The sequence below is a fragment of the Oncorhynchus masou genome, chromosome 27 (genome assembly GCF_036934945.1).
Source record: "Oncorhynchus masou masou isolate Uvic2021 chromosome 27, UVic_Omas_1.1, whole genome shotgun sequence".
Lineage (NCBI taxonomy): Eukaryota > Metazoa > Chordata > Actinopteri > Salmoniformes > Salmonidae > Oncorhynchus > Oncorhynchus masou.
Genome location: NC_088238.1, coordinates 24,816,404 through 24,832,443, shown reverse-complemented (window position 1 = coordinate 24,832,443; position 16,040 = coordinate 24,816,404). Strand labels below are relative to the sequence as shown.

The 16,040-nt window shown below is 44.0% G+C and overlaps 1 protein-coding gene across 14 annotated transcripts in view; it reads left to right on the top strand.

Moving 5' to 3' along the window:
* The first annotated feature begins 4,670 nt into the window (after positions 1 to 4,670).
* LOC135515871 (myotubularin-related protein 5-like) overlaps positions 4,671 to 16,040 on the top strand; it is an 82,601-nt gene continuing 71,231 nt past the window's right edge. For all 14 annotated transcript variants that reach the window (XM_064939680.1, XM_064939683.1, XM_064939682.1 and 11 more), the window contains exon 1: positions 4,671 to 4,890. In XM_064939680.1, the coding sequence (XP_064795752.1) occupies positions 4,836 to 4,890 (55 nt within the window). In that variant the 5' untranslated portion in view covers positions 4,671 to 4,835. The remainder of the gene's footprint in view (positions 4,891 to 16,040) is intronic.

Below are 16,040 nucleotides of genomic sequence, written 5' to 3'. Positions count from 1 at the left end.
ACTTAAAACTTACTACCCTCTCCACTACTGTTCCATCGATGTGGATAGGGGGGTGTTCCCTCTGCTGTTTCCTGAAATCCACAATCATCTCCTTAGTTTTGTTGACGTTGAGTGTGAGGTTATTACCCTGACACCACACTCTGAGGGCCCTCACCTCCTCCCTGTAGGCCGCCTCGTCGTTGTTGGTAATCAAGCCTACCAGTGTTGTGTCGTCCGCAAACTTGATGATTGAGTTGGAGGCGTGCGTGGCCACGCAGTCGTGGGTGAACAGGGAGTACAGGAGAGGGCTCAGAACGCACCCTTGTGGGGCCCCAGTGTTGAGGATCAGCGGGGTGGAGATGAGGTTGCCTACCCTCACCACCTGGGGGCGGCCCGTCAGGAAGTCCAGTACCCAGTTGCACAGGGCGGGGTTGAGACCCAGGGTCTCGAGCTTGATGACGAGCTTGGAGGGTACTATGATGTTAAATGCCGAGCTGTAGTCGATGAACAGCATTCTCACATAGGTATTCCTCTTGTCCAGATGGGTAAGGGCAGTGTGCAGTGTGGTTGAGATTGCATCGTCTGTGGACCTATTTGGGCGGTAAGCAAATTGGAGTGGGTGTCAGGTAGGTGTCAGGTAGGGTGGAGGTGATATGGTCCTTGACTAGTCTCTCAAAGCACTTCATGATGACGGAAGTGAGTGCTACGGGGCGGTAGTCGTTTAGCTCAGTTACCTTAGCTTTCTTGGGAACAGGAACAATGGTGGCCCTCTTGAAGCATGTGGGAACAGCAGACTGGTATAGGGATTGATTGAATATGTTCGTAAACACACCAGCCAGCTGGTCTGCGCATGCTCTGACGGCGCGGCTGGGGATGCCTTCTGGGCCTGCAGCCTTGCGAGGGTTAACACGTTTAAATGTTTTAATCCTTGGTATACTCAGTGTAGAATAAAACAAGGTTAAACCTACTGCCGTTATCCTACCTCATGCATTCTCTCAGAGGCATGCTTGGTTCATTAATACATTTACTTACAGACCTGGCAACGACCATGGGCAGGTGTTAAGTTTCTTTCAACTCATTGAATGGACAGGAATTTCCAAAATACAACTTGCTTATAATATTGTTTTTTATATACAGTAAATTCATGTGACCTTTAATTCACTTTAAATAAATGAACAGAAGAGTTCTTGCACCAGAGAGCTCAGGAGAGACATCTCTGACATCTCTACCAGCCTTGAAGCTTTTTCTCTGTTATGAGTGAAAACACTAATAGTTACATAGCATGAATATAGAGTTTACTGTACACAAAGCCCTTTGCTACATTTCCCATCGCCTGCGGGTGTGTGCGTGCTCCAGGCACCTGGGTACCATGGGGACTCTGTGGATCTCTGACCCCAGGGAAGTAGTGAGGAGGCTGAGTCTTGCAGCCTGGGTCAGGGCCTCTCCTATCAACCACAGATTGGTCCAATGACCACTTCATACAGGCCTCAGTCGGTCTAAAACATGCATTTGGTTTGTTTTCTCAAATAGTAAATTCCCACGGCAGATAAACATCATAGGCTCAATTACTATTGTGTTTATGTATACTTAGATGGTATCTGCCTCCTTGAGAGGAAACATTCTGTATTATTGCAGCACTATAGACGTCAGTTGGATTGACATCCTGAACTATCTCTCTTCCTTCCACAGTGGCAGCACTGCAGTATATATAGACCAGATTTGACCTTTACCAGAAAATAGTAAAACAGTTCACTTTTTCACTTCTATCGTCGGATACAGTACAGCTTGAGACACTTGGGGAAGTGAAACCTTTTGATCTCTACTCTTCTTGTCCTCATTAAGGACATTTTCACGCTTGCTTTATCTCAGAGGATGAGCAATTGAACGCTTGATGCCCCACGAGAGCTATGATTTGTAAGAGGCCTTCAACCCACTTCCTGTCTGTTGGTTTGTTAGCAGGAAGTCAGGTGACTCGTCGCATCCGGCCTGACAGTTCTTCTCTTTGTGTTCTGAGTGCGCTGTGTGTCATGAGTTACAGAGAATCAGTGACAGGAGGAGCTGGCCCTTTCTGTCGCTGTTTCTGTCTCAGTCTTTTTCTCTGTTTGACAATAATAATTGATCTAGGAACTGAGATCAGGAACAAATACTGTAGCCAATTCTCTCTGCTTAAAAGTCAGTTTTCATACGCTAATGGCACTTTCAAGTGTAACTCAAAATATGAACTTATTAATTTAGCTTAGTAATATTAGCAACACACAACATAATAACAGTGTATGTATGCCAATCTGAGATGTTGCTATCTGTGCTATGTCTACCCAGGGCATGGATGCTCCTAACAGGGGAGACACATGAGCGGTGAGAAGGACCAGGAATGTCAGCATCGCTGGGCTGGGTCATCTTCAGAGGGGAACTGGAACTGGATGTGGAGATGAAACAGCTGCAACGGACAACTTCATTAGTTTGGACAACGGGAAAAGGAGGACTGAGCACGCCCCCATTCTCATTGACGGGGCTAGAGATGAGCAGGTTGAGAGCTTCAAGTTCATTGATGTCCACATCAACAACAAACTATCATGATCCAAACACCCCAAGACAGTCATGAAGAGGGCACAACAAAGCCTATTCCCTTCAGAAGAATGAAAATTTGGACCATTTTGCATGGGCTTTCAGATCCTCAAAAAGTTCTACAGCTGCACCATCAAGAGCATCCTGACTGGTTACATCACTGCCTGGTATGGCAACTGCTCGGCCTCCGACCGCAAGGCACAACAGAGGGTAGTGCCTACGGCCCAGTACATCACTGGACCAAGCTTCCTGCCATCCAGGACCTCTGTACCAGGCGTTGTCAGAGGAAGGCCCTAACAATTGTCAGACTCCAGCCACCCTAGTCATAGATTGCTCTCTCTGCTACAGCATGGCAAGCTGTACCGGAGCGCTAAGTCTAGGTCCAAAATACTTATTGTACAGCTTCTACCCCCAAGCCAAAAGACTACTGAACAGCTAATCAAATGGCTACCCAGACTATTTGCATTGCCCCTCCCCCACTTTTACGCTGCTGCTATTCTCTGGTCATTATCTATACATAGTCACTTTAACTCTGCCCCCGCACATTGACTCTGTACTGATACCCCCTGTATAAAGCCTCGCTATTGATATTTTACTGCTGCTCTTTAATTATTTGTTATTGTAATTTCAAATGTTTTAGTTATCTATTTTTTACTTACCACTTAGTTTTCTTAAAACTGCATTGTTGGTTAAGGGAATGTAAGTAAGCATTTCACTGTAAGGTCGAAGATACCTGTTGTATTTGGCACGTGACAAATACAATTTGATTTGATTTGTCTTTCTCAAGGCATTGTGGGGGAACTTGATCAGTGTATCCATTGTAACTAAGGCCAGAAGGCTCTAGGTCGTTCTCCCAGGTCTCTCTGTATCTACAACACCGTTATTTAAGCACCAGCAGGGTTACTGCAGTTAACAGGGCAGTGAATATTGCTACCTTAAAGCCTAGTGCTCAACCAGGAAAGCCAAGGAGATGGATCTTGTGTGTTTCCCTCCCTCCTTCCTACTGGCAGTTTGTCAATTGAAGTTCAAGGCCATGTGTCCCGTCAGCTGTAAGAAGCATAGACCATCCCCCTTGACCTGACTCACTACAGGCATAGGGAAATAGCATCACTCTATTGTCAACAATGATTTATCTACAGTATATGCTATCGGGTTGACACTGTGCTCACTGAAGGGGGAAGGTATAGGGTGTTTCTTGACATACATTTATTTTGCCAACCACACACAGTGACAGTCTATCATTCTAAGTCAAGGGGGGATACCAAGTGCAGTAAGAGAGAAGGCTATACAAAACAAAAACAAAAATGCTTAAGAGCCATGCCTGGTTTTTAATCCTGGAGTAAGTACTTTGGGTCAAAGGTCACAGTGCAGGAAGTGTTGGAATTTTCTCAGTGGTGTTACGGTGCCAGCAGTCAAGGACAGCAGGCTGCACAAAACAGGGCCTCTGTTTCAGAGGATGGATAAATGTCATGTAACAATGTCAAGTGCTCTGCAGTTTTACATGGGCATGAATGTATTGTGTAACAGGTACTTTAGTTCTGTTCAGGCGATCATGAGGAGATAATGCGAGTGACGCTTGTGGTTAGGATCACACTGGCTATTCAACTGCACACAGAGGTGATGTTGTATTTAATCTCTCTCTCTCATACAAGCATACTGCGGAAAACTGAACATTTATAAATCCTATTTAATACCAATTATTTTCTGTATAGTCCAAGATATCTCCACACACACACACACACACACACACACACACACACACACACACACACACACACACACACACACACACACAGGTACCCTGTTTTGTAATTTTCACTGTAAATCTGTAAATGTGCATTGGTGGACAATATAAGGTTTCCCAAGTACCTTGCCTTGTAGCCAAGATGTTATTGATGCATGCTAAATACACTATAAATACACTGTTCAGAATCATTCTGCCGCAAATATTGCATGTTTTCAGTAACATAATTGTCAGCATCTAGCTAGCAACGTGTTGCATTTCTAGGCAATAGTGGTTATAGTTTTTTTGCAAGAGATCTACACCCAACTACATTCATTAATGGGACGTCGTGGGACATTCTTGCCGTGCGCCCCTCCCTGTAACCCAGTGCGCAGACTCATCACACTCCGCTGTCAGCGCAAGGCATACTGACGGTATGGCGGCAGGATACAGCAGGAAGGATGCTACTGTCGCCCGTGATGTGTCTTTCGCCAACAGAATGTGAATGGAATATCGACGGTAAAGGGAAAGGATACCGCAATAAAGGCCTGTCTCCGTGAACTCCGAGATGGCCAGGCTCGCCGACTACTTCGTGGTGGTCGGTTACGACCTCGATAAGAGAGGTGAGTTTTGGGCTAGCTATTTTCCTAAGTGCTAGCTAGCTAATGCTGGCGTATTAGCCGCGGTTCAGCCCTGGTAAACATGAGGAGGCGGAGGAAAGGGAGGCGGGGACGGGCCGGGACAAAACGGCGTCCCACAGTTGTGGGGTGTCTTATCCGGCAGAGCACTGAACTATAAATCGCGGATGTCAAAGGCCTCTCGTCTGGTGTCATTTCAAATCACGGGGAAAGAGTTTGAGTGAATGTCCGCATTCCATTTTTTTTGCTGTCATTCATCATTTTCATAGTCATATCTAGCAAACGAATAACTGAAGTGAAATTGCCAGCTAACTAGCTTGGTGAAGGATTCTTGTTAGCTTGCTAGCTAACGATTTGTTGGCGGCGTTGGTTAGAGTAAACTTCTAGTTAATACGGATTTATTAAATCAACTTGTTAACTGAAGCAAAACAATTTTCTGTCACCTTGCCAAGCTAACAGGAATGAGCTAGTAAAGCAAACGTCACACATTCGTGTCGAGATTTTACATGATGAGGTCGAAATTATAAGGACCAGTTGGTCATTCTGAGAAGCAAAGCAAATCTTTGTTTGATAAGCGTACTATTTTTTTTTTTTTTTTTTTTGCCAATGCTTGTGAACAACTAACGTGTGTTTTAGAAATTAAGGTATTGTTGGTTGTTTTCTTTGTCTGTTTTTGTTTGTGGACTAACATAGAAGGCTTTGCCCCTCCCCAAGCCACTTGAACCAGAGTGGCCGGAACCGAGCCCAGTAGATGCTCAGTTTTCTTCCTGTTGTGTTTCGGACGCTGAGCGTTTGGGACCGTTATCTGACGCTCCCCCGGTTTGTGCGGTGTCCTAGATCTGTGCGTTATAATGGCCTGTTCACCATGAAATATTAAAGCCGCTTTATCCGATGAATATATTAAGCTATTTGGAAACTTGTAACGTCTTTTATTTATAGAATGGATTCTGCTTATGACTTATTTAGATGGAGCATGCAGAAACATCGTAGCATGACAAGTTCTCAGCGTCTAAAATCAAGCAAGAACTGGCTTGTGTACTTATTTCTTGGTTGGAAGGTTGAGGTTGGACAACGAACATTTAGTATTTCTTTGCATACATTTTAATGCATGTCTGTCTTTGAAGGGGCCAATCCCTGCAAGGTTGAGTGGCAGGATGTTATGATGTGGACGTTGCACACACTGCAGAATGTCTCTCCTTCCTGTATCTACCCTGCTGTTCTTGCTGCTGAATGCAGACTAGGCCTGTAAAGCATCTGGGAAGCAGACAATAAAACCCAGAGCGCTGAGGTGATCAAGGAGAAACGAGGCCTCCGTACCCAATAAAAAAACAAGACTTGGGGATTATGATTTGTCTGTCGTTGAAACCCTTTTACAGCAGCCCAATGCTTAATAAATACATGCGTAGTAAATAACTTGCTGGAACATATGCATCTGACAATTTATTCTTTAACGTATGCATTTTACTTTTCAGCAACACAAGCTTATTTTAGTCTTACCCCTGTTCCTGAACACTGACCTCATACTCATGACCTAAAGTGGCTACCCACTCTTCTGCAATCAGATCGATAGTCCAGTTTGATACTCTTTATTCTGTTAGGCAGACGCATGCTCCCAGGGGCAATGACATTGTCTTCTGAAATCATTCTTGCATACCAGAGAGAGCTTGGTGCTCCCTGACATTTTGACAGAGCTGTAGTCCTGCCATGTCCTGAAAGCACAGATGTGGAGGTGTTGCTTCATCTGTGTTTTGACTGACACACATTTACACAGGTCTGGAATGTTTCACAACTGCTGACTAACAGGTTGGGTGTGTGAGCTCATCTGTGTTTGCAAGTTACTTCCACTGTCTGAGTTGCTGAAACATCACTGTATTTCTAGAGAAGATGCTTCCTGGGGGATTACATCCTCAACATAACATTCAGGGATGGAGAAAAGCTTTTACCTGCATACACCCATCCTTTTAATTGTATGTGACCATGCTTAGAATTTGAGTCGACAGTGTACAATGTAAAACATTCATCAGTTGAATTATTAGAAGAGGATATCCAGAGAAACAAAACCTCTCTACACCCTGTGGGACAGGTTTTGCTACTATACCGTTTACAGTCAATGTTGTGGTTGTAGGGCACGCCCCTGCCCTGATGACCACTGCCTACAGCTCCCATTCACACACCCCATTAGTCACTAAGGTGTCAGGTAGCCTGATAGTTGTGCTCAACTCAAACTCTCATCGATCAGATAGACTTCACATGGGGAGCCAAAATGGCCGGGATATAGTCAGCCTGACTGGGGCTTCTTGTGTAGCTCTGTTTTGACAGCCGTCCCCTTTTGTGCTGAGAACACTGCGGCGAATCGGATACTCCGTCCGCGGGGCTCCCGGCCCAAACAGGAAATAGGAGAGAGGACTCTTGGGAGATGTGTTTAGAGCGAGAATCCAGGTTGTCCCTCTGTTGTGTGTCTGTGTTCTATGAAAACTGGGGGGTTGTGTTCTCATGTGGGTGGGGAGCTGTATGTAATTTTGTGGAAGCCAAGATCTCATTCCATGATCAACCACAACACACACTGCTCTCTGTTCTGACCCCTTTTCTACTCCCCTCCCAGGCAGTTGGAGGAGTGTTACTGTTTGTGTATGCAGCAGTGGGGGACTAGACAGAATGCACAGCAGTTGTTTTTCACCCAGGAGTGACAACTCTGGCACTGTGAGAGAGCCTGGACCAGAGCTCAGCGTTGTGCCTCCGCTCCCTTTACAACAAGCATGCAGCTCAGCTAGAGGTACACAGGTCTGTATAGAGGAGAGAAACATGAAGAATGCCACCTACTGTAGTATTGTCCAATTCATTATAAAACAAAATACCTATCAGCGACAAGTGTGCAGCATTCTTGTCATTGACAGCCAGGAGATTCACCCGATGCTTCTTTAGGTCAGGTGCATAGATATGATATGTTTTGCTGGACGATTTGAATTAGCTTTACATTTAGAGACTGCCAGAGTGAGACTGAAACACCACAACAACCATTGCAGCGGAAAAGGACATGAGAGAGAGAGGGGTGCTGGGATCTTGCCAGCACTCCTCTCGTCTCGATCTGTGGGCTACCACTTCCCCCCTGGTTCTAGAGCAGGCCAGGGTGCAGCCACTCAGGGCTTCCAGAAATAGACCTCACAATCTGTCTTTCATAGGGGACGGGGGTGCTGCTGGAAGGGGGACAGAGCTGTGTGTGTCGGAATGTCTCTACCATGGGACTCGTCATGCCATGGTATCTTGGTAACGTTACTGCTTCCCTGTCTGTTAGGCTGTAAACAAACACTGCTTGTCTCAGTGTGAAACTACACTGAATACTGGCTGGTCTGGTGTCTCTCTGTGCTTGTGCCGGATACTTCTCTCCCTGCAGACATGATGTAAAGTGACTCTCTGGTCCCTGCTCTGACCTGGATGTAAGCCTACTGCTCTTCTAGTGAAGGACTTTTGTTTATGTCCCTGCCCCAGCCCGGGGCTGTGTGCTTGTGTGTGTGTGTGACTGTTTCATCGCTGTCTGTCTGCTGAAATGAATGCTCCTTGTTCAGGAGGGAGACGAGTGCCCCAGGGCCCTGCAGCCTGACCCCAGTGACCCACTTCTAGAAGCTAGTGATGGGGATAAAAATGGATACAGTTATATATTGGGATATTATTTGACCATACATCTTATTGCTTTGCAAATTTCACAATATTATTTTTGCGCTTGTAGGCTGTACCTGCACCAATACTCCAGTATTTTTCCTTCATAGCATGTTCTCAATCTACTTTTTAAATAGGGAGTCAATTGTTTAGAATCACATTTACATATTGTATTGGCACATAAATATTGTGATACTATTCTATCGTGAGATCTCTGGCAATTCCCAGCCCTGCTTTGCTTTGATGGTCTTCCATGGAATTTGGAGAATTTATCCCCCTCACCCTTCCTCTCCTCCTGCTGTTACCCCTCAGGGCAGGACTGGGGCAATCCTGTTCCCAGTCAGCCTGGGATTAGAGGAGTAATCGTTCCAATCCCCCCCCAGGGTATATCAGCGGTGGGACTAGATTGTCTCTTAGGCCAGTACAGTTTTATCTATGATCAAGACCCCCTCCCCTTCTTCATCATTGCCATCAAAGAAAGGAATTATAATCTGGTGGCCCACTGTGTTTGGCCTAATCCCGCACACAGCATCTGATTGGTTGAAAGGGACAGAGGAAGCAATGCTGATTGGTCCTGGGCTGGAAAAAGTTGCTCCTGATTGATGATTATTCATCTCTGGTGAATGGATGATTACATTTTATTTTATTTTTTTAACAGTTGTCAACCCCACCCCCTTCCCTCTCCCAGGGAAAGCTGTTTGATTTCTGGGTTCCAGATTATTACTGTGTTGTTCACCCCCCACCCCTGCTGTTTTTTGTATGCACCCATCTTTGTAGGTCACTGCAGATATGATTGTTTATCAATACGCAAATGTACTGTGTTCCTCAAAGTGTGGTCCACTGGCTCTTTTCTCGGTGTCTCTGTACCCGTCTGTCTACTTGGCAGCATTTTCCAGTAGCGCCGGCCGGCGGCTAATCAGCGGGATACAGACTCATTTTCAGCATGCTGTTTGTGCGTTTGTCCGTACGTTAGTCACACGTGATAGCTGACACGATTTTGACGAAACTTGGTGAATGATGCGTCTTGCCATATAGATATGGCATTTATAAAATTACACACATTTTCCAGGTGGTGATGCTATAACGATATTGAAAATGCCAACTTTGAAAGGACCTAAACTCATGAAATTTGGTACAGATGTCCTTCTCCTCACAAGGAACAAATTTATCCCAATGTCCCATAAGGTCTGCCATTATGGTTCAGAATTTCTTGAAAAACACTTAAAACACTACTCTTCTGGCACCTAATGACCGATCTGCACCAAACTTGATATGTGGCATCTATGGACAACGGTCTCTCGACGCAATATTTTCCTAGTACCTAATGAATGATGCATCATGCCATAGAGATTTGTAATTTACCAAATTACAAGGATTGTCCCGAAGGGGGCCATTCGTGGGGGACGACCTGTTTAATGTTGCCATTGTATTAAGTAGGCTACTTTTAATTTAAGTTTCAATTCTCTAGTTCGTCAAGCCATCGCCCACAAGAAAGAAAGATCTGCATTTTCTAGTGATCTATTGATAGGATAGGTGCCTGTCGGTCACAAAGCGAGCGATGACAGCGAAATGCAGTCTGTTTTCTGTCCTGCCTCCTGGTACAATTTGTGTGTGCTGTGTTTGGTTGCAGTCAAATTTCTTTACACAGAAGGGAGAGAGCATGATGCTCGTGAATTTGCACGTCCCCATGTAATGTAAGCAGTAACGATGAGAGAAGTGACCATATACACGTGGATAGGTATACGCCCACTAAAAACCACTTAGCACTTTGAGTGATGGAGTAGCCACTATTAACCACGAAAAATGAGTGATGTAGGCGAAAACAGTGGCAGTGATAGCCACAGGAGAAAAAAATAGCTTCCAACGAAGAAATGATTGATTAAAAGGGTTACACTGTTTCAGTAATTTGGAAGTGGTTTGGCTTTTTGAAGTCCGACAAAGAGCAGAGCAATCAATGTTCGATGTAAATTGTTCCGTAGAAAGGTGGCTACGAAGTCTGGTAAACGTCAAACCTTTTTCAACATCTGAAGCAAAATCACTCTTTGGAACATGCAGAAAGTTTGAGTTTGCGCCTTGGTATTTATAAACGCCCATCAAGCACCAGCCAATCTTGGGATGTTTGCAAGCAAACCTCGAAAAGACAAAGACATCACAAATGCTATTATGCATTGCATTGGACATGCTACCAATTAGCACAGTCGAAAAGGAAGGTTTCAAGATGCTTATCAATTTGATTGACCCCAGGTACGTGCTCCCTGGCCGCAAACATGGAACATTTTTCCTTGAAGTATAATTTTATGTGTAGCTCACATAATTTAAAAACATGTCACCTTTATTTAACTAGGCAAGTTAGTTAAGAACAACTTCTTATTTACAATGCCAGCCTATTGGGGAACAGTGGGTTAACTGCCTTGTTCAGGGGTAGAAGGACAGATTTTGTCAGCTCGGCGATTCGATCTAGCATCCTTTCGGGCACTGGCCCAACACTAATTATCGTTATCGAATGAAAAAATATATAGATATTGTGATAATTTATTTGCCATATCGCCCAGCGTTAGTTACATATCTTAATATTGTTATGGATGCTATATCGTGCCCTTCGTCACCACAAACGACTTCACATCGTAGACCTCAATACAATAGAATTGTGACAATTGCAATACATATCGCATCGGCACTTATTTAGTGATAATATCGTATCGTGAGGTCCCTGGCAATTCCCAGCCCTAGTGAGTGAATCTTCTATCCCTCAGTTTACTTGCTTTAAGTGAAGGGTAGGGAGAGGGGTTTGATAAATTTGATTGCTGTAAATCTATTGTTTGAATTTTCTAAGCCACCCACCCCTGTCCCACTCATTGGGAGACGACGACATGGGCATTAAGCCATAGGCCTTCTATCTGTTGTGGTCAATCTCTGTGGTCAATGCCCTGTGTAACAGCTCTCCCCATAGTCACTCTGTTCTCTGTTAACTTAGGGCCAGGCGTCCTGTGAGCGGGACACCTGTCGACAACTTCCGGTGAAATTGGAGGGTGCACAATTCAATAAATAATCATAAATTATGGATATTAAACATCTAGGTACATACAAGTGTCTTATATCGGTTAAAAGCTTACATTCTTGTTAATCTAACTGCATTGTCCGATTTACAATAGGCTTTACAGTGAAAGCATGCCATGCGATTGTTTGAGGATGGCGGCCCACATCAAAATATTTTTCAACCAGCACAGGCTTCGTAAAATCACAAATGGTGATGAAATATTTACTCACTTTTTGAAAATCTTCCTCTGATTTGCAATCCCAAGGGTCCCAGCTACAACATGCATGGTTGTTTTGTTAGATAAAATTCTTCTTTATACCCCAAAAAGTCTGTTTAGTTGGTGCCATCGATTTGAGTAATCCACTCGTTCAACATGCAGAGAAAGGAATCCAAAAAGCTACCGCTAAACTTTGTTAACCTCTCTGGCGCAGGCGTTCTGCAAGCGACTCACCTCAACAACATCTGGTGAAATTGCAGAGCGCCAAATTCAAAATACAGAAATGGTCATAATAAACATAAATAAAAAATACAAGTGATACCTCGGCTTAAAGATGAACTTCTTGTTAATCCAGCCGCTTGGTCAGATTTCAAAAAGGCTGTATGGCGAAAGCATACCATGCGATTATCTGAGCACAGCGCCCCGCTTACAAAAGCATACAAGCATTTTACAACCAAGTAAAGGAATTACAAAATTCAGAAATAATCACTTACCTTTGAAGATCTTCATATGGTTGCAGTCACGAGTCCCAGCTACACAAATGTTTGTTTTGTTCGACAAAGTCCCTCTTTTATATCCCAAAAACTCAGGTATGTTTGCACGTTTTGTTCAGTAATCCACTGAACAAAACGGCGGTCAAAACATGCAGACGAATACATCCTAATAGTACCGGTGAAGTTCGTTGAAACATGTCAATGTTTATAATTAATCCTCAGGTTGTCAATTGTCTAAATAATTGATGATATTTCAACTGAACAATAGCGTATTCAATAGAAAGGAAAAACAATGAAGGTCGCGCGCGCAAACCAGCTCTGCATTCTTCCTCAGTCCACTGACAGAAAGGTCTCATTCTTCTTCATTTTTCAGAAAACAAGCCAGAAACAATGTCTAAAGACTGTTGACATCTAGTGGAAACCATAGGAACTGCAATCTGGGTCCTAACCCATTAGGTTCTCTATAGGCATTAAATTGAAAAGTAACCGCATAAAAACAAAAATCCCACTTCCTGGATGGATTTTCCTCATGTTTTTGCCTGCCATATTAGTTATGTTATACTCACAGATATTATTTTAACAGTTTTGGAAACTTTTTAGAGTGTTTTCTGTCCACATCTACCATATGCATATCCTAGCTTCTGGGCCTGACTAACAGGCAGTTTACTTTGGGCACGCTTCTCATCCAGATGTCGAAATACTGCCCCCAAGCCATAAGAAGTTAAAACAAGTCAAAATACATTTCTATTCAATCCTCAGGTACCCTAAAATGTAATTAAACTATAATATTTCATACGGAAAGAAGTATGTTCAATCGAAAAGCTAAATTAGCAAGTGTGCATCCTCTTCGTCGCGCGTGCGCACAAGACTGATTTCCAACTCTGACTCCATGTACCAAAACTCAAAAAGAAACAAGCTTGAAACCTTGAACAAAGACTATTGACATTTAGTGGAAGCCATAGGAATTGCAATCGGCGAGCTGGAATTGCATAGGACCCATAGCTTTCCAATGAAAGAGCATGGACTCTCAAAAAACAAAAATTCTGGTTGGTTTTTCTTTGGATTTTCTCCTACCATATCAATTGTGTTATAATCTCGTAATTTTTTAAAACATTTCTACAAACTTCAAAGTGTTTTCTATCCAATGGTACCAATGATCTGCATATCCTGGCTTCTGGGCCTGAGTAACAGACAACAGTTTACTATGGGCATGTCAGTCAGACAGGAAGTGGAGGAAAAATAGACCCTAGCCTGAAGTTTTAAAGACCGCAAAATAAATATAAACATTTATTAAACTTCACAAAGAGATTGAAAAACCATCCTGTCACTTTTTCAAAATACCTCTGTATAGGGTATATATGGTATTCCGCCCTAGCTTTGTTGATGATCCCTGCTCTAGAAGTCACTGACCACTACAGGCCTAAAAACTGTAGGCTATTGCTGTTAGCATAGCATAGCACTGTGCTAACATGCTGAAGAGTGTCACTGATTAAAGTTGGAGATATTTGGATCCTTTCCCCCCAAGTCTGTCTGCATACAGCTGTGATGTAAATGTGATATGTGGGCAACACTAGTTTAGTAGCTTGTCACCTAACAGACTGTGCTGCTGCTGCTGGCTGGCCAGGAGTGTGTTGTGCGTGAGTAGTTCTGTGTGTGTGTGTGTGTGCCTGCCATGCTCCACAAGGAATGTGACGCTTATGAACTGTTGCATGATCAGTTCTCCCCAAACCTGACCCTGTCCAAGATAAGTGAAAGCCAAAACACTCTTTCTATACCAGGGCACTAAGGGCTTTGAGACGGGGCAGGTAGATACTGTAGGCTGCTGTATTTCCATACCGGTAATGTAGAAAAGACAGGGGATCAAATGGAGAAGTCTGATACTTAGTTTGGTATTAGAAAAAAGTCTGACCTCTGACTTCACAGTGCTTAGATTCATTGGAAAGTTTACACGTGTGTGTGTGTGGGTGGTCATTGCCAGAAAGTATTAGAGTAGGAGGAGAAGGAAACAGACCTCAGAGACAAGAGCAGACGACTGCAAAGGAAGCGAGTCATTTAAAAATATATATGTTTATCAGTTGACCATATTTGGAGGTGAACAGCGACCTTGACTGTTTTGCTGCAAAACAAAAAGGGAAAAGTCAAAGCGAATACTTGTTGGCCACATCTCTCTTGTCTGAATGGTACCATATTCTCTATGTAGTGCACAACTTTTGACCAGGACGTGCATTCGGGTTACCTACATAGGGTGCCATTTGGGGGACAACCTCTTCTCTTGCTCTCGTATTTTCTCTCCTTGAAAGGCAGTGTTTTTGTTTTGGGGGTTTGGGGGGGGGGGCTGACAGAGAGGGCTATAAGTTTAGCAGGAAGGATGTGTTTTTTTCCCCACAAAGAAAATGACCCCCATGGTCACCATGGCAATGGCGGTTTCCCTTTTTGGTCTGTCTGCAAGCCAGTGTTGGTTGCTAGTAGAGATTGCTTTAAAATGGATTGGGCTAATCTTTTTTTGCCTAGTGATGATTTTTTTCCCCTGCTGACTACTATTTACAAATTCTGGGAAAAAATAACATTGTAGAGAGATTTGGATTTTATTTATTTATTTATTGCCATACTCTCCAGTGACCAGTCACATTACATCCCACCCAGTGTCTCTGAGCCAAGTAGAGTTCTGGGCCTGCAATGCTGCTTTTAATCAGAGAGAGTGACTCTCACTTATTCATATTACACATCAACACTGTGTGTGTGTGTGTGTGTGTGTGCAGCATAGAGAGAGGACAGTGTGAGTGGGTGTGGTGATAGGCTTGAAAATGATATCATGTTGTTTATGTGTGCGAGGGAGAAAGAGTGCATTGTGCATCGGGCCTGTAATGGATCCACTTCTCTGGCCATGTGTGGTTTGGCCTCAGGAGCCTGAAAAATGCAGAGCTGCACAGTGCAGTAACCATGTCACGCTAACCTTGTTAGTGTTCTGCTGTCTTTTTTTTATCGGGTTGATACATATTTGATCATGTTGAAACTATGTGCTAAGGATAAGTGATGTAATGTGAAGGCAGGCACCAGAGCAGCTCCCCTCTTGTCACCATGCAGACACACACACAGTGTGTTGATTTAACCTGTCAGTTGCAGTAACCATGGTAACCAGATGTCACGTCATGGTGGTTTGGAGACGAAAGCGAGAAGCTGTTGTCTGTTCTGATGCCTTTATCAGCCTTTCATCAAATCTAATTTGATTGGTCATTCACATTTGGTAGATGTTATCGCGGGCACGACACAGCTTATTCAAATAACCAGTGCATCGTCAAGCTTTGATTAATTGACTCAGCTGTGTGGTGCTAGGGCTAAAACAAAGGGTCCTGGGGCAGTTTGGGAAACCCTGATCTAAGGCCGCCATCTCAGCACCTTGTCAGCATAGGACCCCTTCCCAACTTCAACTCTGTCCCTGCTTCACCAGTTTCTTACCTCTCACCTTTCTCTACCTATCTACCCCACTCCCTTCCTCTTTCTCCACCTCCAGTAGTTTTTACCCAACAGCATGTCCTGCTGATAGTAGTGTGTCTGATATTCCCTCACGCTGCCCGGCTCAGTTCACATTCCAGTCACGCTCCAGTCTGAATGCTCTGCAAGGAAACCCTGCTCTTACATCCGACTCTGTTACTTCGTCACCCAGGAGACAACTAAAGTCTAGTCTACCTGACTGTCCACGTTGGCCCAGACCCACTCTGCTGAGGTTTCACTG